Source organism: Podarcis gaigeae, assembly GCF_964106915.1.
Source record: "Podarcis gaigeae genome assembly, chromosome: 13".
Classification (NCBI taxonomy): Eukaryota; Metazoa; Chordata; class Lepidosauria; order Squamata; family Lacertidae; genus Podarcis; species Podarcis gaigeae.
The window spans coordinates 53008963-53032014 of record NC_139689.1 but is presented as its reverse complement, the minus strand read 5'-3'; the positions used below and the strand labels follow the sequence as shown (position 1 = coordinate 53032014).

General features: G+C 48.0%; 2 protein-coding genes across 7 annotated transcripts in view; both read right to left on the bottom strand.

Moving 5' to 3' along the window:
* The window catches only part of TPPP (tubulin polymerization promoting protein), a 51690-nt gene extending 48512 nt beyond the window's left edge, over positions 1-3178 (bottom strand). The window contains exon 1 of the mRNA XM_083709941.1: positions 3013-3178. The gene's annotated coding sequence lies outside the window, so the exon portion shown is untranslated. The remainder of the gene's footprint in view (positions 1-3012) is intronic.
* Positions 3179-14560: 11382 nt separating this feature from the next.
* The window catches only part of LOC310830148 (palmitoyltransferase ZDHHC11-like), a 28824-nt gene continuing 20332 nt past the window's right edge, over positions 14561-23052 (bottom strand). For all 6 annotated transcript variants that reach the window (XM_083709807.1, XM_083709804.1, XM_083709805.1 and 3 more), the window contains 5 exons: positions 19759-19883; positions 18517-18672; positions 18143-18264; positions 17259-17311; positions 14561-15938 (listed from right to left, as the gene is read on the bottom strand). In XM_083709807.1, coding sequence (XP_083565933.1) covers positions 15923-15938; positions 17259-17311; positions 18143-18264; positions 18517-18672; positions 19759-19883 — 472 coding nt within the window. In that variant the 3' untranslated portion in view covers positions 14561-15922. The remainder of the gene's footprint in view (positions 15939-17258; positions 17312-18142; positions 18265-18516; positions 18673-19758; positions 19884-23052) is intronic.

Genomic DNA, 23052 nt, shown 5'->3' with positions numbered 1-23052 from the left:
AATATGAAGAATACCTAACACATTTTTAAAAAACAACCTGCAGAAATGATAAATCCGAATTAAAGGGAGGAAATGTGGGATGGCGTTTTGATGAGCAGGACATCATAGAGATGCTGCAAAAACTAAATTGCAAGCATGAGTGGCAACAAACCCACAATAAACTCACATACACAAGTGCACTACCGTAATGTGAAGGCATTATGGCTTTTCTCATTCATTTAAAGAGACCAGAGAGGTATGCGTTTAGGCCTAGTTAGATATGGTCATGAAATGGCACCTGCCAGAAATCCTATTATGAATGTGTGCTGAGCTGCAATAGGCCCCCTTTCTGGATGTGTCACCCACCCCCTTCTAAAAGTATGGAGGAGTAACACTGAAGGCATCCAGAACTGTGTAAACAGCACAAACTCTTCCATTCTGGGAAAAGGAGGACCTTCTTCTGCCTGGGAAAAGGTGGAAGCACCATGGGAAAATGAAGGAAGACAATGATTGGATGAAGGCTTCATGTGGATACTTCATTAAAAGTTAGTACATACAGCAATTTCACATGAAAGGCAGGCAATGTAATTCAGAAACCAGTTTGTAGGTTTCTGAATTACCCCCCAAAAAGTTACAAACCTATGAAGAGACATTACAGTGGGATGAGCATGCACACCATTGGCAATGATGCCCATCTTAGATCACTCTTCAGCTCTCTGAAATAACTATTGTCTCCGGACACAATAGACAATAGAACTCAGAACTACCACACTTGAGTGTCATTTGAAAAAGTGGAGGAACCACTTTGTCCATGTAGACAAAAACTAATCTGTATTTTCCATCATATGGAAATGGCATAAGAATGTAATTTTGGTTACTTAGATCTCCCTAGTAATAGATTCATCGACTGCAAAGTTTTCAATTTTACAAAGTTCTGAGAAATTGCTCTTCTTTCCCTATGAACAAACCAAGCAGGTGGTTAAGAGCACACAGAAAACCAACATGCCAATGAGAGAAGGGCTCTAGGCTAGTCTTCTCCTTGATATACCAGTTTTCTATGTGCAGGTAATGCATTCCTTCTAACGAGCCTCCACCTACACTATAAAATGGTACCCTTCAGGCACAGGTTTCGCCACCTTAGCAAGAACCAGGCCAAAACTGTAACAGGCAGAATAAAAATAATCTAATCTCCAGAGGTTTTCCAGTGATGCAACTGTCCTGAAATAATAATAAAAAGATTCTGAGCTTGTGCAGAGTGGCTCTCCTTAGCACCCAGATCACTGCGACAAGCCATCGTTTATTTTACTTGTACAAAGATCCTCCAAGTCAGAGGGTCAGACCCAACATGGCTGCTCACTGAAGACACAGGGAGCACTTTGGGGGGAGGGGGTTGCTGGGACACAGTGCAGACATGCGCAGCCCCCTCACACACTTCCTGTGGTGTGGTTCATGCCCAGATAGGGCATGACACATCAAAACACAAGATATATTTACCCTTTACAGTTATTTACTAAGATATAGTTCCAGTCACCTCAGTACTTTTGTCCTCACTGGTCAGCATACTAGAAGGCAGAAGGGGGGGGTGTTACTGTATAACAAGGTAGAATCCTGCCTGCCTGCCTTTCCCTTCTATTGACTTGTGTAAATCAAAAGGCTGTAAAAGAATGAAAGCGGAAAATTCAGGGAAGGGGCCTCAGGGACTGTGTGCCGACAGATCTTGCCTCCCCCCCCTGCTGCAGAGGACACAAGACCACCTGAGCCCCTGTGTTTTGGGGGTTTGCCCCAGCCCTCCAGCTCCCTCTCTCTGCAATCTTCCTGCCTGACGCAAGGGGCTTGCTCGGAAATGGCCAGGTCTGAGGACTGCAGCCCAGATCAGGTGCTGTGCACAGACAGCAACATGCTGAGGAAATGAGTAAATATTGCTCTCCCTCTGGCGGGAATGAAATCAGAAAGTGGAACCGAAGGATCCAGTGTGAATCATTTCCATTGCACCTGCTACCTCCAGGGAAGGTGCATAATTTATTCTCCCTTGTGTAGGACATGCCTCAGTTGCTGCTGCTGCTGCCACCCAGCTATTGCTTGACAACCTCTTCTCAGGAACCTTCTTCCCCAGAAAATGAAAGATAAACACTGCAATGGAAGGGGAAAGGGAAGGGGGTCCTCAGCGAGTCTGACACAGACTCCAGTTCTCAAGATCTATTACGTAACACTGAAGCACCTAGACAAACACCAGAAAAATCTAGAAGCCATAACTAGGAAGAACCTAAAGATTCCCCCATCACATCCACACACATCCCCCGCCCAGGCGCCACCATCCACCCCCCTCGTGTATGTGTGTAGCTTCTGTTTACAGGAAGATGCTGTTTATTTGCCAGCAAAATCTTTCCGATTTCTCTGGGGTTGAGGGGCAGAAAGGATCTAGAAAGGGAGTCGGTTTTTTAAAGCAAGATCTATTAGAGCAGAAGGGTGCACATCTCCGAGCAAGAGGTCCAAAGGGATCCGTCCCTTTAATTGCAAGAAGGCTCCTGCAATTTCAAAGAATGCCATCTCTCTGTTTCGACCGCTCCACGAGCTCCGAGAGCCTGGGCTCAAACACAGCAGCAGCCGGGACCTCTCCTCGAAGAGGGCAACAGCGGAGCCCGGCAATGTTTAGACGCCAACTTCAGCAGGGGAGAGCGCCGTCTCCCTCCCGCGCCGGCCCTGGCATGCCTCTGCGCTTTCGCTTTGCAGCCCGGGAGGCGGCCAGCCAGCAGCGCCTTCCCCGGCGCGGGCGCCCAGAGGCAGCAGCAGCAGCAGCAGCAGGCGCAACCCGCGCGCGCCGGGGCTGCCGGCGCCTCTCCCTCCCGCCCGCCCGTCGGACTCGGCAGCCTTCAGCGGCCGGGCGCGGAGCTCTGGGGGGCCGCCTGCCTGGCCGCCGCCGCCGCCGCCGCCCAAAAAAGGCCACCCGGGACCCGGAACTGGCGGGCGCTCCTGGGAAGGCGGCGCTGCCTGAGGCGCGCAGTCCCGCCAAGCCCCGCTCCTCGCCCCGCTTACCTCCCCGCTCGGACGGGCTCGCCTCCTGCCCGTCCGCGCTGCCCCCTCTCGGCCCCGGACTCGGGCGCGCGGAGCCCCCAGCAGAAGACGCGTCCGCGGCGGCGGCGGCGGCGGCGGCTGAGCGAGGCGCGGCGAGCGCGGCTCTGAGGCGGCCGGCCGGCTCCGCCCTGCGCGCCCGGCATTGGCGAAGGGCCGTCGAGGGGCCGGACGCGGGACTCCGCCCAGCCAGGCGCCTGCCGTGGCCCTCGCCGCGCCCTCCCGCGGCCCCCGGCGGCCCGGAGCGCTCTCCCCGCGGGCAGCAGCAGGTGGCTGCGTCACGGCGCGTCTCCAGTCCCTCCAGCCATCAAGCCCAAGAAGGCTTGGGGGTGTTTTTTATATTGTAATTTTATGTCCTGAACCGCCCTGAGATCTCGGAGTATAGGGCGGTAGACTACAGTAGTACCTCGGGTTACAGACGCTTCAGGTTACAGACTCCGCTAACCCAGAAATAGTACCTCGGGTTAAGAACTTTGCTTCAGGATAAGAACAGAAATTGCACAGCAGCGGCGCAGTGGCAGCAGGAGGCCCCATTAGCTAAAGTGGTGCTTCAGGTTAAGAACAGTTTCAGGCTAAGAACAGACCTCCGGAACGAATTAAGTAACCCGAGGCACCACTGTAAATACACATACCTACATACCGCACAAGCGCATAGCCTTTACCACGCTCCCTGCGTGGTGGCGCAGCCCCGAATTTACCCCCTTTGGAGGGAAGTTCCACCCCGCAAAAACCAGCCTGATGACAAGACAGCCCAGACCCAAAACCGCCTCTCTTATCTTTACTCGGCAGCGTCGAGATTCAAGCAAGAAAGATCTTCTCTTGCCCTTGCTAACAGCAGCTAAGTTAGTGGTAGCAAAAAAATGGAAATCTCTCAGGTTGCAGGAATGCAACATTGCAAAACACTTAATTTGTCCAGACAAACAAAGCGAACGTCCCGAGCGGGGGGGGGGGGGGATCTACAGGTTCTGTGCAACATGGTGTACTTTTATTGACTTTGTAAAACCAATTGAACATGGTTTTTAATCTGCCATCAACACACGTGGGAAAGGAGGCAGGAAATGGGTAAGTAGCCACCAGTTGGGACCTCTCTACAAAAAATAAAAAACTGTGTCCTGTGAATCCTTGCCAGAATCACTTCTACCTTTTAAACAAGGGTATCTGTGTGGTGGGGGTGGGAGGAGTGATAACAGGCTTCACATGATTTAGTGTTTTCCTCCTGGAAACAGGGCATCATTTAAAACATAATTTCATTCCTGGCACTGGTAAGGCTACGATGCCTACTTTCTATAAGCCAGTATTCAGATTCCCTGATGCCAATTTCCCTGCACGGCATAAAAACGACGTTGCCTGTACCTACAGTATATGTTTGCTTGTTTGTTACACCACCCTTCACCCAAAGATCAAAAGGTGGTTCACAACATAAAAATACAAAGTGAGAACACTAAAACACACTAAAACAAACAAAAAACTGTGCAATTCACTGTGGTCCATTGGGATTAGAAAACATTAATGAAGTTCATCCATAATGCATGCTCTGCTTACTATTTACTTACCAACACTTCTGAAATACATAAAAATTCATGGGAGTTATCCTAAAGCAAGATGCTTTTTGCCCAGTTGTTGGCACTAGCTATTGTGAAGACATCAAGACAGATACAGTTTTGCATAGGTATAAAACAGGGAGCCTCCAGTACATGGAACTGAAGAGCAATCTTATTTTATTTATTTACTTATTTAATTTCTATATTTCTCTTCATCCAAAGATCATGGGGCAATTTACCATATAATCCTCAGCAGCAAGGGGGAGGCAACTGATAAAAAAGTGCTATCATGCTCCCGCTTGGACTACTGCAATGCACTCTATGTGGGGCTACCTTTGAAGGTGACCCGGAAACTGCAATTAAATCAGAATGCGGCAGCTAGACTGGTGACTGGGAGCGGCCGCCAAGACCATATAACACCAGTCCTGAGAGATCTGCATTGGTTCCCAGTACGTTTCCAAGCAAAATTCAAAGTGTTGGTGCTTACCTTTAAAGCCCTAAACGGCCTCGGTCCAGTATACCTGAAGGAGCGTCTCCACTCCCATCGTTCAGCCTGGACACTGAGATCCAGTGCTGAGGGCCTTCTGGCAGTTCCATCACTGTGAGAAGCAAAGTTACAGGGAGCCAGGCACAGGGCCTTCTTGGCAGTGGTGCCCACCCGCCCTGTGGAATGCCCTCCCATCAGATGTCAAGGAAATAAGCAGCTATCCTATTTTTAAAAGACATCTGAAGGCAGCCCTGTTTAGGGAAGTTTTTAATGTTTGATGTTCTATTGTGCTTTTAATTCTGTTGGGAGCAGCCCAGAGTGGCTGGGGAAACCCAGCCAGATGGGTGGGGTATAAATAATAAATGATGATGATGATGATGATGATGATTACTATCACTCTTTAAGCTTCTGTTCAGTCACCACAGGACACCCCCCCCAAAAAAAAATAAGCTAGGATTCTGTTCCATCTGAAGAGAAGCACAGTTTTAATGGTTTTTTTTAATGGGTAGAGCAAATGTTGGAACAGGTTTGGATGAGATAGAATTGTCCCTCCTTGCTGCAGTTTTTGAATGGTGGGTGGAAGCTAGTGTTGGGGGTATCCCCACGAACAGAAGCCATTATTAACCACTGAAACAAGTTGGGGAGTGGGCAGAGCTGGACCAGCAAAAGGCCCATTGCATTCTAAGCTGCCTCACCTGCTGGGTGATGGAGGCCTGTTTGCTGCTGCCCAAAGCTTTACTTCATTTATTAGGAGCCAATTTAAACCAGTTAACACTTGATAACTATCTGTGGGTGCTTCCATGTGACAGTTTATGTGCCTTCAGTGTGGCTCCTGCATGCACACGAGCATGGTGCTTATCAAAATGGTGTCCCATTTTATTGCCTCCTTAATCCAGATACACAGTTTCCAAGGCATTTCCCAGGCACCAGTGTGGCAAAGCCTCCCTGTGGACTGAATTAGTCCTATCCAAAGTCATAATTTGCTCCATGGATCCATCCCAATCCACATTCACTTGCCCTACACAAGTAGGATAATGTGTAAAATGCCAGTTGTGTGGCAGGTAAAGGTGGGACACCCTGATGAAGGCAGGGCAAGAGGCTACAGGTAGAAGGATAGTGTGATGGCCTGGGATTCCGATTCAGAGGCTGAACCAGAGGAATCCCAGCCTGCACAGGAGTCCCCGCCTCCAGGGCCGGCTGAACTGGGGCAAGGCCTAGATTCTGAGGAGCCTGCACCTGTGTCAGATCCTCAGGAGCAGGCACCAGGTGAAACCATTCTGGCCCCAGAGGTGCTTGAGGACTCAGTGTCTACAGGTGAGCCTCCTCCGGGGCCCAGTAACCCTTCGGCCTCTCCTGAACTGCAGAGGCTTAGGGCAGAGAGGCGAAGGGAACTGGTTGCTCCCAGGAGGAGTGCTCGCCTTAAGGCCAGAGAAGGCGGGGCTCCAGGGGGCCGGGACCGCCCCTGGCCTTAGAAGAAGATAAAGGTCAGCCCGGTCCCAGGTTGCGGGAGCAATGTCGTTGTTGGCTTCAAACCTTCCAGTGTTCCTGTTCCCTGCCCGGCCTCCTGCTTCTGACCTTCCAGCGTTCCTGTTCCCCGCCCGGCTCCCTGATTCGGACCTCGCCTCTCATCTTGTGAACTCGGACTACGGTAACGGTATCTTTCCCCTGGGACCAGCACAGTTTGCTCCCGCCACCTCCCGCACTCCCCCTTTGTTGGGGTGCGTTCGGGAAGAGCCAGAAGCCATGGCCGACCAAGCGGCTACGCTGCTGCCAATAGCCCAGGAGAACCAGGCCTTGACTCACACCGTGCAGCAGCTCAGCAACGCGGTTACGGCACTTCAGCAGCGCTTGGACGCCCTACCGGCTCCTGGGGCCGACGCCCCGGCTCCTGGCAAGTACCCAGTGGCTTTACCTGAGAAGTTTGATGGGGCCCCGGCCAGTTTTCCCATGTTCCTCACCCAGGCCAAGTTGTACATTCAGGGGCGAGCCCGGAACTTCCAAGACGACCGCACCAAGGTGCACTTTTTAATCAGTTTGTTAAAGGACCAGGCGTCCAAGTGGGCTTTGCCACTGCTCCGGCAAGACTCTCCTTTGCTAACGGACTATGTGGGGTTTTGTAACCACTTAGAGACTGTGTTTGGTAACCCTCTGAAGGAGAGCCAAGCCAATCGGGCGATTCGTCGGTTGAAGCAGGACAAGTCCACAGCCGCCGCCTACGCCACAGAATTTCGGCTGTTGGCACAAGACTTGTCTTGGAATGACTCTGCACTACGGGACCAGTATCTTGAGGGACTGTCGGACGAGATACTGGACCAGTTGGCCATGATGGATCGTCCCACCACACTGGACGACCTCATTCAGCGGAGCCTGCAGATAGACGATCGGTTGGAGGACCGTCGCCAGGCCCGGGATCGCCAGCACTCCCGGCTCCTAGCGCCAGTCCTTCCCAGCAGGTCCACGCCCACAGCCGAGTTGCCAGTCGAGCCAACGCAGCTCGGGGCTGCGCGACCTCGCCTCTCCCCCTCGGAGAAGTCGCGGCGTCGGGAGGGGAACCTGTGTCTTTACTGTGGTGGGAGTGGACATTATGCCCGTTCCTGTCCCGAGAAGATACCAGTCGCAGGGAGACCGCCAACCTCGGTAGCCGAAGGCCCTAGCAACATGGGGTCCCAAACCATGCAAGAAGGGCCCTCACCAGTGGAATTGCGACATCTCATGGTACCGGTGCGTCTCTACCCTCCAGGTGGGCCCTGGATTCTTACCCACGCTTTGGTAGATTCGGGGGTAACCCGCTCCTATATGGACGCTGCCTTTGCCGCTCATCATCAGGTGCCACTTCAGAACAAGCCAGAACCGGTACAGGTGGAGGCAATTGACGGACGGCTCCTGCGTTCGGGTGCCGTCACTCGGGAGACCCAGCCCTTGGTCCTGTGTCTCCAGCAGCACCGGGAGGTGCGAACCTTGGACATTGCCTCCATGCCCCGGTTCCCCCTGGTGCTCGGGATGGACTGGCTGGAGGCTCACAATGTTCAGATTGACTGGGTCAAATGGACTGTGCACTTCCCAGACCCATGTTCCCATGCTCAGTCCGAGATGCTAGCGGCCGCACCCACGGAGGAGGCAGCACCCACGCTCCCAGCCGTGTACCGGGACTACCAAGACGTGTTCGAGGAACGGGGGGCAGACCAGCTGCCGCCGCATCGGTCTTTTGACTGTGGCATAGACCTCCAGCCCGGAGCGCCCCTACCGGTGAGTCGCTTATACTCTCTAACAGAGCCAGAGCGTGAGGCTTTGCAGGACTTCTTGCGCAAGAACCTGGAGCGTGGTTTCATCAGGCCTTCTACCTCGCCCACCGCTGCGCCAGTGCTCTTTGTTAAGAAGAAATGTGGGGAGCTCCGCCTTTGCCATGATTACCGGGCCCTGAACAAAATGACCATCCCAGACCGGTACCCCTTGCCCCTTATTTCGGAGTTGCTGGAGCGGGTGCAAGGGGCGCAGGTGTTCACCAAGCTAGACCTCTGGGGGGCCTACAATTTGATTCGGATCCGAGACGGGGATGAGTGGAAGACAGCATTCGGGACCCGGCACGGGCAGTTTGAATACCTGGTTATGCCCTTCGGTTTGTGCAACGCGCCTGCTGTGTTCCAACGGTACATCAACCACGTGTTCCAGGACTTGCTAGACAAGTACGTGGTGGTGTACTTGGATGACATTCTGGTTTACTCCCGTGACCCGGCTAGCCATGAGGGTCATGTCCGGACCGTGCTGCAGCGCTTGCGCGAGCACCGTTTGTATGCAAAGCTCAGCAAGTGCGAGTTCCATCAGCGGTCTGTGGACTTCCTTGGTCACCGGCTCTCTCCAGATGGGGTGCAGATGGATCCTGGGAAGATGGCAGCGGTTCGAGAATGGGCGGCACCTTGGAACCGCAAGGACCTACAGCGTTTCCTGGGGTTCGCCAACTATTACCGGACCTTCATTGCAGATTATGCTCAGCACACCACGCCATTGACCCGGCTACTGCGCCCCAAGACGCCGTTTTCCTGGGACAAGGAGGCAGAGGAGGCGTTTCAGGGGTTGAAGGCCTGTTTCCAGAGAGTGCCGATCTTGCAACATCTTGACCCCTCTCGACCCTTTGTGGTGGAGACCGACGCCTCCAGTACAGCTCTCGGTGCCGTCTTGTCTCAGCAGTATAGACCTGAAGCGCCACTCTTACCCTGTGCCTTCTATTCCCGCCAGCTCCTTCCAGCGGAGCGTAACTATACCGTGTGGGAGCGGGAACTACTGGCCATCAAGGTGGCCTTTGAGGTCTGGCGCCACCATCTTGAGGGGGCACGACACCCAGTGGAGGTGAGAACCGACCACCGGAACCTGGAGTACCTCCAGACCACCCGCAAGCTGAACCGAAGGCAGATCCGGTGGGCGTTGTTCTTTTCCCGGTTCCAGTTCCGGATCCGCTACATCCCTAGTTCCCAAAACCAGAAGGCGGATGCCCTGTCCCGGAAACCTGAAGACAACGCAGACACGGTACAGCAGGCAGTACCCACCACGATCCTACCACCAGCTGCATTCCTGGCCACCCAGGAGGCTGAGCCACTGCAGGCTCGGGTGCAGGAACAGCAGCGGGTCGACGCTTGGGCCCAGGAACAACTCCGGGAGCTGGCTGAAGGGTCCAGCCCTCAGTATCTGGGGCTGGTCTTGCATCAGGGCCTTCTGCTGCACCATGGTCGCCTGTACATCCTGCCAGGGCCACTGCGGGCTGAGGTTCTCCGGATGACCCATGATGCCCCAGCAGCGGGGCACTTTGGGCGGTATCGGACCACCCATCTGGTAAGCCGTGAGTTTTGGTGGCCCCGCCTGAAAGCTGACGTGGCTCGCTACGTTGCTGGTTGTGATGTCTGCCGGCGGGCCAAGGGCCCTACCGGGCAACCCCCGGCCTACTTCAGCCATTGCCAGTTCCACCACGTCCTTGGCACACGGTTTCGCTGGACTTTGTAGTGGACTTACCCCCGTCTCGAGGCTGTACCTGCCTTCTAGTTTTCTCTAGTTTTCTCCGACCATTTCACTAAGATCCCCGCCTCCAGGGCTGGCTGAACTGGGGCAAGGCCTAGATTCTGAGGAGCCTGCACCTGTGTCAGATCCTCAGGAGCAGGCACCAGGTGAAACCATTCTGGCCCCAGAGGTGCTTGAGGACTCAGTGTCTACAGGTGAGCCTCCTCCGGGGCCCAGTAACCCTTCGGCCTCCTCTGAACTGCAGAGGCTTAGGGCAGAGAGGCGAAGGGAACTGGTTGCTCCCAGGAGGAGTGCTCGCCTTAAGGCCAGAGGAGGCGGGGCTCCAGGGGGCCAGGACCGCCCCTGGCCTTAGAAGAAGATAAAGGTCAGTCAGCCCGGTCCCAGGTTGCGGGAGCAACGTCGTTGTTGGCTTCAGACCTTCCAGTGTTCCTGTTCCCTGCCCGGCCTCCTGCTCCTGACGTTCCAGCGTTCCTGTTCCCTGCCCGGCCTCCTGCTTCTGACCTTCCAGCGTTCCTGTTCCCCGCCCGGCTCCCTGATTCGGACCTCGCCTCTCATCTTGTGAACTCAGACTACGGTAACGGTACCTTTCCCCCGGGAACAGCACAGATAGGAAGGGAATTCCACTCTTACAATGCTGGATATCACCCAATCAAAATGAGGAAGAAAAGGCAGGATAGATTGTATTTCATTTTGCTCTGATTACAATGGCAAGGGACGCGGGTGGCGCTGTGGGTTAAACCACAGAGCCTAGGACTTGCTGATCAGAAGGTCAGCGGTTCAATTCCCGTCAATGGAGTGAGCTCCCGTTGCTCGGTCCCTGCTCCTGCCAACCTAGCAGTTCGAAAGCACATCAAAGTGCAAGTAGATAAATAGGTACTGCTCCATCGGGAAGGTAAACAGCGTTTCCATGCGCTGCTCAGACATGCTGGCCACATGACCCGGAAGCTGTATGCCGGCTCCCTCGGCCAATAAAGCAAGATGAGCGCCGCAACCCCAGAGTAGTCTGCGACTGGACTTAATGGTTTGGGGTCCCTTTACCTTTTATCCTTCATAAGTGTACACTAAATTACAAAGTTTGAAGTCAAATGTATCCATATAGTTTCAAAGGTTTCCAGGAGGAAGATCTTTGATTAAAAGAATGGGTGACAACGAACGCAAGCAGCGCATGGAAACACTGTTTACCTTCCCGCCAGTGTGGTACCTATTTATCTACTTGCACTTCATGCTTTTGAACTGCTAGGTTGGCAGGAGCTGAGACTGAACAATGGGAGCTCACCCCATTGTGGGGATTTGAACCACCAGCATTCTGATTGGCAACTTTACATTTACAATGGCACATTCAAGGTTTGATTAGCTCCATTTGAACTGGTATACAATATTAGCAGTACAAAAATGCACAACATTTGTATAGCGCTTTTGAATGTTCAAAGCATGTAATATACATTACCTTGTAGCATCAATCATTGCAACAACTCTGCCAGATTGATTAGCATTAGCCCCATAATGCAGACAGGAAGAGTAGCATGCCTAAAGCAGTGGTTTTCAACCAGTGTGCCATGGCACCCTCAGGTGCCTTGAAGGATGGTCAGGGGTACCATGGCAACAGTGGCCTCTGTCCCTCTTTCTCTCCCCCCCCCATGCCCTCTCGCATCTCTGCCTCCCAAAGGCTTGCACAGCTGTTTGTTGCAGCAGCTCTGGCTATAAGCCCCCCAGAGAAATGGTGCCTCTGGGGCTGGTCAGGGGGTGCTTCCCAGGCCTCTGTGTGGCAGTGTGAGAAGTCACCTCTCTTTGGGGCGGAGGGGGCAGCTGAGAGACCAGGGGTGGCAGTTGCGGCTGCCCAGAGGACTCCCAAGGAGAGGGGAGAGGAGAGAGACTGAGGGAACACTCCACAAGGGAGGGCGTTCGGAAAAGGGTGAGAGACTGCAAGCTCTGCAGTCAAGCGGTGACCATAACTGGGCTGCTAAGCCCCATGGGGTGCCACAGAAAGAATGTAGTTGGTCAAGGGAGCTGTGGATTCTAAAAATTGAAAACCCCTGGCCTAAGGTAATCGAGTGAGTGTGTGGCCAAAGAGATATTTGAATGAAGGACTTTCTGATTCATGTATGTATAGCCCAATCTTAACCATTTCTACTCAGAAGTAAACCATATTGAATTCAGTGAAAATTACTCCTGAATAAGTGGGGTTATTGCATCTTTGGCCTCCTAGCCAATATGCTACACCAGCTCGTACACTTATTTAGCAAAAGGGCTTATGTTCCTTTTCTATGAATAGTCACTTTGCTCAGGAACACTAGCAGACTTCTCTAGTTCTCTGAAGACTTCAGCTGCATAATCTTCTGGTTTTAAAAAATTCAGAACTTGAGGCAGGCAACACTGGGTGGGCAGTGTGGCAACGCAGCCATCATTGTGGTGATACAAATGTTTGCATACTAATTATTATTTAGGTTTTTTTCCTGATTGCTTTTGCTAATTGCAAAATTCAGTTTTGTCTTTGGCCAAACCACTAGATTCCAAAGAAGGGAGGGGGAAATTAACAGATTTGAAAGCCTATGTCTTTTCCTCCCCTGAAAAGTTTCCCTGTTCAGTTATTCAATTGTTTGGATTATGTTTACTGGTCATTATAGATCTCTTTGTTAAACACAGCTACCGTTGAGATCATTCCTCATCCCGAGAAGATAAAGCTCTGTGTTTTCCCTCAACATCTGCACAGGGCAAACCTCCAAGATTAAGTTCCCCATTCACATTTGAATATTTGTATTATCAGCTTTTGAGAAAGACATTCGTGTTTTTAAAAACAAACATGTAAAATGAGTGCCAGGTTCCCTGCCTTAAAAACAAATAATTCAGCAAAATGGTGAAAGAAATGTGTTTTCCAGCTGCTGTTTATAAATCCCAGTTGCTAGGCTGCTGTTATCAAAAGTTATGACTGAGTTGCATAGTTACCCTCTGCAAAGTCTTCCTGTTCTTGACAATGGGGCAAAGGACTCTGCCCCTCAACTATCTGATTAGAACAAGTTGATGGGAGAAATAGCGTTCGACTGGGCATTATGAAACAAACCTAAATTTAATCCTAATTTAATTCACATTCTTGCCAACCTCTATGAGGTGCAACCCATCTCTTGCCAGAAGTCTTTCTTCATGGAAGTGAGAACCATGGTCAAAGAAGCTAATATTTCCCCAATACCATCTGCACAGCCAGTTGTTGTTGTTGTTGTTGTTGTTTAGTTGTTTCTGACTCTTCGTGACCCCATGGTCCAGAGCACACCAGGCACTTCTGTTTTACTTCCAGTATTTTCCTCTTTCTTCCTGGGCCATCCTGTTGAGGGCCATCACTCAACAGGAAGGAGTGAGGAAATAACCACCTGTGCCTCAAGTGCCTTCAGCTTCCTACCCATAGTCTCATGTCCTTGCTATATGTGTCTGGTGGTATCATTTGTACCCACATGGCGTACAAGGGAGGGAGGGAGGTGTAATGGTCGATGGGCTTTATAAGACTTGGTAACTTCTCTGTCACACCTTGAATCTTTGCAACTGGAAGACAGCACACCTCCTGGGACATCTTGTTACACCTGCACACTGCAACCTCTGTCTCATCAGTAGAGGAGTCACCTGCCACCACAGCACATCACATCCTCCTCTGGGCAGTGGCAGGAATCCTTCTATATACAGCTCCTTCTCTAGCCATCTGTGTATGTTCTGAGACCTGCAACTTCTGTCCTTGTTCCTGTGGCCCAGAATTAAGGGTCCAAGGGGAGGGCCTGGAATCAATTGTACTGCCCCAAAGACACAACACATTTATTGACAGTCCTGCTTCTGTGTGTCACATTCCTCCAGGGGTTTGCTTCCTGCATTTAGTGATCTTCCTCCTCTCTAGGGGCATCCCACCCCCCACAGCATCACTAATCCAGGACAATCTGCTTTGCTACATCTAGAATATCTTCCTCTGATGACTCTACGTCTGCAGAGGTGAACCTCAAGTTGCTGAACCTTCTCTTCCAGCAAGGCAACCAGCTTACATTTGCTGCAGGTGTAACTTCATACACCCTCAGGCAGGAAAACAAACATAGCACAGGTGTTCCAGGTCACTGCCCAGGTCTTGTGTCATAGCACTCCAGGCTTCCCCTCAAACCAGCTCACTAAACACCCTCGCAAAAGCCCCTGCTTACTAGTCCTGATCGCATGTTCTTGGTCGCAAGCTCCCAGAGACTGAGAGCAGCCACATAGAACTGGTTGCTGCTAACTCTACAGGGTCAGAATTGATGCCGCTTGGCTAGTTGTTATTCTCTATGCACTTGTACAATTAATTTCCTGTGTTTCTTTTAATATAAGCTTTGGGTGACTTTCATTTTTCAGAAATGTGCTTTCTAACCTTTACCTCCAGAACGAAGCAGCCTAGTGTTAGGCTCTTTATGACAAAATTGCCTTATATGCCACCAATATTTCATAGACTATATTCCTCCTCATATTTAAAAGGCAATTTTAAAATAATAATTTTATTATCTTTAATGCTTTTTATGAAAAGAATGAGGATTAAAAAACAAGTACATTTCATTCAATAACATTTTCCTTTCATTGTACACATATTATAAACCTAGAAAACTTTCCAATCTAAAGGATCACTCCCCCATGTAAAGTGCAAATGAGAATCAACCTCTGTAATTTTTAGTCAAGTAAACCCAATCTTACATGTAACTAGGCTAGACAGACTCTTGCGTTGTTTAATGGGGGGAGTTTATTAAAATGTTCCTGTAATGCCACAAAATCATATAATTTATTTATAAGAAATAGCATTTTAAAAAAGGATCAAATACACAATCCATTTTCTATTTAAAAAAACTGGTTTTCAGCGTAGAGACAGAAAGGAAAGTATTTTCCAACTGGCATTAATAAGCAGAACTTTCTGCGGTGACACTTTATATAAATACATTTTGGAGAAATCAGTCTAATTTATTGGAGCCTTCCCAATGCCACGTGGAGGATACTTTTGACTCTAAGACTTACTACTCTTTTTGGCAATGTCAAATGATTACCCTCCAAGCTATCTTCTCTATATCCTGTGATCTGCTACATATTTTGCTACCCATTTACTAGCTTCCCATTTACTAGGGAGAGACTCTCAAATGCATTCACAACAGTAGCTATTACTGGTTCTGTGCAAGGAAGAACCTGTGAACGGCTACTCTTGCCTTGTGGATATCTGCTGGCTCTTCAGCTGAGATTATTCACACTTGAAGTACAACTTCAGGAAACACATGCCGCTCCCATTAAACAGAGACAAGAGTTGGGAGACACATTGGTCATCAGCATGGGCCTCAAAATGATTCCTGTCACTGAAATCCTATCCAGCCACCCTCTGCCTACCCTCACCCTCTCCTCCTTAGCTGTTATCAGCTGGTCTTCATATAATGCATTGCCAGCTGATGAAAAACATTTCAAGCCCTTCATTATCATAGAATGGAGAACCTCCAGACCAAAATTTCATCAGTTCTGTACACACAGACCTCGTCTAGAAGGATGATCTGGTGCATCCTCCAAGTCCACCATGTTCTTTACATGTGGTCTTTTGACTGGCCACAGCCTTCCACATAATAGCACCTTCTCAGAGACAAAAGAAGCATGCTGGTTTGGATAAGGAAGGGAACATCTTGTGATTTCAGTGTCCAGTTTTGACCCAACTGAGAGCAGGAACTGGCATTCCACCTTTCCCTTTAGCTATGCTGAATCAAGTGCATACAATGGTCATTTCGCATCGATGAAACACAGTAATCTTCTGGAAATGCTACACAGGCCGTCTCTGAGGAAGCCACCTGTTCCTGATGCTGTTCTTGATCAAGTGCAGTTAATTGGCATGAGTTCTAGGGAGCAAAGCAAAATTAAAGACTTAAGTTATTCCCTTGCAGGTATGCTTTGGGCAGAGATGGCCTCTTATGAGCATATGCAACAACCAAGCTAATAGTTCTGAAATTATTCCAGCTGGTTTGCATGCAGACTTCCAGAACTATGCAAAACTTGTGGGAAATGGATATTTTAAAAACGACCACATCTTCTCCCTGGTGTGACCTAAAACCCCTTCCTTCAGCTTCCTGTCTCAGCACTGTTTAATTCTGAGCTACTGCAGTGGTTCTGTGAAGATATAATTATGGTCTCACCTGCGCCTTCCCTTTTCTGGGAGGAAAGTTCCTCCCACCCACAGGGACACTGACTCTCCAGCAGGACTTAAAACTTCTCCTAGAATTCTCCATACATGCTTCTTTGAATTGAGTTGTGGCTGTGTGGGTGTCTAAAGGTTTGTTCTTTGCAGACTGTGTGTACAGGATAAGGAGACTCAAGCATTCATACAAGTTGATGGTGTTGTTGCATCATTATATCTATGGACTGTGATGGAGTTGTCTCACCATGGAGATGTTTGCCTACTGCCAGGCATGGGTTGACCTCTTCTATATATGGTTAATGAGGGGGACATGGTTGGTACACCATGCTGTTTGGCATTTTGGTGGTGTGTCCACATTATTCCTTGTTTTAATTCCTTTTGGAAGGCATAGTCTCCCAACTAAAGTATGCCAACCTTATGATGATGGTAGAAGCACTATCAGATTGATATTTCTATTGTTCTGTTTCCAGAAAAAAAAAATGGCTCTCATCTGCCCCTAATTGATTCGTGTTTTGAGCAATGAACTCCAAGATGGATTACTTACATTATGGTCACAACCTGTCAATGATATATCATGGCTGTGTTTTCTACTAAGCAGTTGAAGCTTGAGAAGATTTTAATTGGAACAGAAATAACCCACTGGCCAGTTCTCATAAAACACTAAGCCAAACTATGGCTAAGAATGAATGAGCAGGCATGCAGATGCTCAAAGGAAAAATCAAAGCTCTTCTCTTCTCCTCGGTCCTCCTGCCTTAACTCTTTCCAAAGGTAAGCTGGGTTTGCTTAGTGTTTTGTCTAAGCCCAGAACCATGGTTTGTGTTACATATGAATCAGACCTGAGTCAGAATATTTTCTATGGAAAACAGGTGTATGCAGTGTTATTACTACGGTTTTCTTTACCTGGTGTTTGATGAAAGGCAAATTCCTAAATAAACCCGATTTCTTCTTTCTGGTTGCAATAATTTTCACTTGCTCATTGGACACTGGGCTCAGTAAAATGATAATCATGTATCTGTTTACTTACCCTGATATAGAGGAGGGTGCTACTTCATCTGGTTTTCTTACTTCAGTTACATCCTAAGAATGTGAACACAAACCTATAAGAGGGTTGCTCCTGTGCCAGATAGATACTGCTTTTTAGGATTTAAGTTTAAATGCGCGTTAAAGAGGAGTTCTAAATGTTGTCTAGAATTCACATGGCAAAAGCTGAAAGATTAAAGGCCAAATTGGAAATCAGGCAGGATATCCATGAAATGAATGGTTCATAGCTTCAAAGCATTGAACATACCCAGCGGTGGTACAGTTTACATCAGGGCGTTGGAAAAAGAGGGGTTAACCCTTTCCCCACCTATAATTGAGCAAGAGGAGCCAGTTCCATGGCCTACCATGAGCCCCAGAGGGCAAAGTGTCAAGGCAAGTGGAACAGCCAAGCGAGTTAAGCAGCATGGGGAGGAGGCCACAGCACTCGGACCCCCCTCTCCTCCACCTAAACAGAACCTAAACTTCTCATAGAGGGTGTCTTGTTCTGTCTTGGGCAACATTGGGCACCCATTATCTGGGGCCCAAGTCAACGCCCTTGCTGAAGGGGGAGTCTAACCACATTCAGGTGAACTCAAAATCCTCATTGTGATTTGGGAACCCTGAAAATATATGGTTCCTGATCATGGGGAGGATTCTAAGTGTGTTCTTTCAGATCACTCTCAATGTGGGAAGGTTTCAAATGGAACTGGCATGTGCAGATGTTGGAGGTGGGGCTTTCATGCACACATCTGCCTCCTCCGCACATTTCATTCACACATATTGAGGCGAACACCTGAGTAGGGCGACACGTTTGATCTTCCAAATGAATATATACTAGAAGCAGGTATGCTACGGAAAGGCAAATCTAAGGGGGACAGAAGATCTTACCTGTAAAGAGTCCACTGTGTGTGTTGTATCTGATGTTCCCTCTGTGCTTGTTTCTCGAGATATGGTAGACAGCCTGGGTCGATGTCGAGTCATGTATTCATATGTGTTCATCTTTTTATTCACTGCGTACATGGAAGTTTGTGCTTTTTTAAGATTTAAAAACTATAAATCCCTAAAGCTTTGCAGCTTAGATAGATGGGTGTCAGCAAATTCAGTGAGCTTTCACATTATCTTTGACCATCGTTCCCTTTAGTGAGAAAATAGTGTACACTCAGGGCACCATTAAGATTGGGGATAAAAGCCTGTCTTTTGCATAAACTGAGCCCTTCATTTGCACTCCCCTACCCTGTGTTTTTCAGAATTGTTTTACTTACAGAGGTAAAGATGAAACGTCAACAAATGTCCAAGCAGCAAGAAAGAAGCAGATCCCAAAACCACAGTTAATATTGCTACACTCAGGATGCCAGCTGCTGTCGTCTCTACTGGAGCAACAGGAAGAAAGACCAGCCAGGTACCATTTCTAGTGACACCTATTGGAGAAAAAATAACGGGGAGAAGTAATTTTATTCTGGTTTCAATTAAGAAATGAATGATGTTCCCTTTTGTACTAATACTATGGCAGGAGTTTCGAAACTGTTCCCTAAGTGTCTATGCTGGTCAAACAGCCAGATATCAGTGAATAAATAAATATTGACTAAAACACACTTTTAAAGCAGTGGTTCCCAAGGTTTTCTGGGTTCCATAAACTCATCCCCCCTGCCCTCTGCCCTATACAAAGCATCACTCAGAATAGCAGTTTCCATGACCCACTCAGGAAGATAATAACACAATAAAATTCAGCAAAGAATATTGCATGAATTTTTTTCACATTCTTACTATACAGTACTACTACTCTTACTTACTATACTATTTATTATTTCTACCCTGCCCATCTGGCTGGGTTTCCCCAGCCACTCTGGACAGTTTTACTAATGAAAACATAATTACAAACTTATATCCTTTGTTACTGGAAATTTCCAACAAACTCAGAAATGTAGAACATGAAAACTGGAATCTGATTGGAAGTACATGGTGAATCTCTCATAAAATATTTCCAGATTTCAGACAGTAGTAACATGATATGTTGCATTGATGTGAACCATTTGGCACAGTTGTCTGCACTAAGAAATCTTGCATACAGGGTGGTAACAGGCAGTGACAGCCACCAACCTAGATGGCTTTAAAATAGGACTTGACAAATTCACAGATGAAAACCTTCCCACCTCAATGATATCTTCCTTCCTACATGGTGAATTAGTCTTGTGAAAGTCCTCTCAACTGGGGTCTTACTTTATTATATTTTGAAAAGAACAAGTACATGTTTATACTACTTTGTGTGGCCACCCCTCAAAATTACAATAGTTGTACAAATGAACCCTAATGTTTGCATATACAAATTTTGGTTGAGAGAAGGACATTGCTCAAATGCCTGTCTAGGCAGTACTATACCAATCATGAGCTGGTTTTCCCTCTTAATGACCACCCCTTTCTGTTTAAGAAACCATAGGCACTACCTTGAAAAAGTACTACTAGGTCACATTGGTGTAAAAAGTTTTTTTAAGTCAGTGGAACAATACTTTCAAACTGGGGAGATGTGCGGAGCCGTTCTGGGTCCACGAAATACTGGATGAAGACATATATCATCACCATAATCAGCAGAAGGATTCCAAGAGCAGCAGAAGCAATCGCATTGAAGAAAAACCTATGAACACGTTAACAGAAAGATTCCAGTTAGCCATAATCTGTGGAAGGCTGTACAATTACCAATTGAATGTATGCATTTAATTGTATTTTTTCACGCCACCCCAATCTCTGAGAGGTGTGAGACTCCATGGGTTTCATTGCTTATCCAGCGTTTGGTTTCCTTGTAATGAGGAACAAAAAAGACTTTGTGATAGTTGGGTCATTTGCACACATATACAACCTGAGACTACAATGGAGCATTAGCACATGAGAAGGTCCTGCTTCTCCCATCCAGTCACAGCCTTGGATTCAAGCCAAAGTCAAGCATGGCTCTGTCTCTCTGCTCCTATGCCAGCTGCACACACAACTCTGGCTTTTATCTTTCTCACCAAGTGAGGGAGGAGAGCCCACCCATTTGTCTTCAGGCCAAAGCAACCTCCCTTGTTATACTAATGACAGAAGATAGTGCCATTAACTGACCAAGAAACTTGCCTGGCTAGTTTGACAGTGGAATCCTCCATTAGATTTTTAACCCTTGATGGATTAAAAGGTGCTGCTGAATGCAGGTCTCATGTAGATGAACACCTGGGAGCCCAGCCTAAGGTTTCTGCTTGTTCCTTTGCAGCTGTAGCTTTATGTCATGACATCCAGGGTTGTGGCTGGGGGGAAATTGCCTCGTGGGCCAAATTAGGATCCCTGGGAGACCTAATGAGGCCTGCAAGCCTGGGGGTTCTCATCCATGCTCAGGAATGATTTTCATACTGTGTTCCACAATTCTTTAGAAACCTACCAGAGGTTCCTCCTTGAGAAAACACGCTCTCCTGAAAGGCAGCTTGCCCATGACTACCAACTCTTCTCCCACAAATGTGCAGCTACAGGGAAGTGGCGAGTGTGTTTTAGATTGTACTATCAGTCCAAGCAGGGCAACAGCTAGGCCCAAGAGCTTGGCCTGGTGATTCATCTAAATTAATGCCCTAGAAGAGGGACGTCCAACTCCCAAGAGAACATGTTCCAGAATACTCTGCTCTGGATTCTGTGGGATAGATATCTAAGCAGAAAGGGTTATCTGGAGGCACACAGAGTCAGTTGTCACAGCTGGAAGTATACAAAACCAACCGATTTTGGCTCAGGATGCTGCTCCCTATAACTATGCTTCTCCAAAACAGGTTCTGCAGCTGGCCTGTGTGACTGACCTCACTAACAATCTTAGCTTGGCCCTCAATTTTGCCGCAGCACAGTTTGCCCAGCTATTAGCCTTCTCATATCTGTTGGCCCTCCCCATGGAGAAAGTATGATGCTGTGAGACCTTTCAAATTTCCAGATTCCTAGGGAATGAGCAGATTAGGATTTAATCAAATACCAGTGAGGAAAACCAGCAGTGTTGGACATACATCATTTTCAACAGGGAATTGGAAGGGCAGATTGTGAACAGGAGAGCCAGCCCACACTATTTTGCTACCCTGGACACAGTAGCAGATTGAAAAACCTCTCATTCCATGTAGAAAAGACTCTTACTTCAACAGGGCAGTATCCTTTGGTGCACCTGGTTGCAGCAGGCCAGCTTAGAGACTGGTGAGAAGACAATGGGGGCACACACAGCTTTGTCAGCCAACAGAGGGGAAGTGTTAGGGTGTTCAGGAGAAACAGCTAGAGGGGCTGCCACTAGCGCTCCCCACACCACCTAGCATTTGTGGGATAACCAGTCTCATATAACTGACATGCTTAAGTCTAATGCATGAAGAGATTAATAACACAGAATAAACTGTACTGCCAGGCTTAGACTAGGTCATTCCCCCTCACCTTGGGAGGAACTAGGTATTCAAGCCATTGGTCTCCTTCCGAGAGTAGTTCCCAAGAGATTTAGTTAGTTGCTCCAGCTCAGACCGCATGGCTCTCACAAGCCACTATTGAATTGCTTTACCAATTTAAGAGCTTTCACCACTGTGCAAGTAAGCTAAGTTTTACTGCCTGTACAATTTTTTTCTGGCTGCTGCATGGGAAAGCAGATTAATCTGACTTTTGGAGAGTTTGTAAGTAAACCATTTTTAACTTATCAAACACCTTTTTCTATGCTAGGGGAAGGAGGAAACATTGGCACTCACTTGAAAAGGCATATTTTAAAGGCCTAACAACCTATATTTCCATACTTTACTTCTTTCACCAAGGAGTACTTATCCCAAATTTGGATCTTGGCATCGAGGAAATTGTTCCTTCTATACAGTCCCCCCCCCCCACTTTGTGGTCCAGACAGCCTGAAAGCCAATAAATGAAGAAACTGAGACCAACAACCTTTCAAAGAATGAAAGTCTGCTTTGAATGTCTTCTAGCATGAGGCAATTGCTCTCCATCTGTGGTGTGCATTAATTGGAGCAATAATGCTTAGCTTGTTAAAGGAGGTGGCCACAGTATAGGGGCCTTGGATCAGACCACTTTGGGCTATCTTCATCAACATAAAATCCATCAATTAATACTTGCATTAATAAAATGAAAGCTAGCATAAGGAGAGGAGAAATTAATTATCATGCAATGAGCGACTTACACAGCTCCCAGAACTGTGTCACAAGGGATGAATAGCCTTTCATGAGCTTTTCCTCAGCCAGCTCATTTATAATAAATGCAGTACAACATCAGCATATAAAAACTTGGGGAAAATTTAAAACTGATTTCTCATAAAGCAAACCAATACTTTGGCTTTATTTGAAAATAGGTTCCGTCCAGTTGATTAAGATCTTGTTGGCTCTCTTAATACCTAATTAATGCACTTCTATGCCATGGAGTAAAAATGTCCCAATGCCTTGAAGGCAGAAAGCAAAAACACTCCCAGCTCCCAGTAGCTCCCTCTATCTGGGGAAACTAGCCACGATTTCAGGGTGTGGAGTAAAGAGTTCAATAGAGGTGGCCTGCTCTTAGATATATTCACATTTGGAGTGTGTTTTTGAGAGGATTTGTTGTGGCTACTCTTGTATAACTCATAAAAATAGGACGGGTTACTTCCACACTAGAGCCCTTAAGTGCTGCTTAGGCACTGCTTTTCTACAATGAGCTGGAAGTGGAATAAAAATGGAACATACAGTCCCTTTTTTAACTTGATAACCCTCCCCATGCCATCCTCCTATAATATTAACTCAAAAGTCCCATTCAGCAAAAAAATAAAAATCTGTCTATTTAAAAGTTTATTTCTTGCAGTT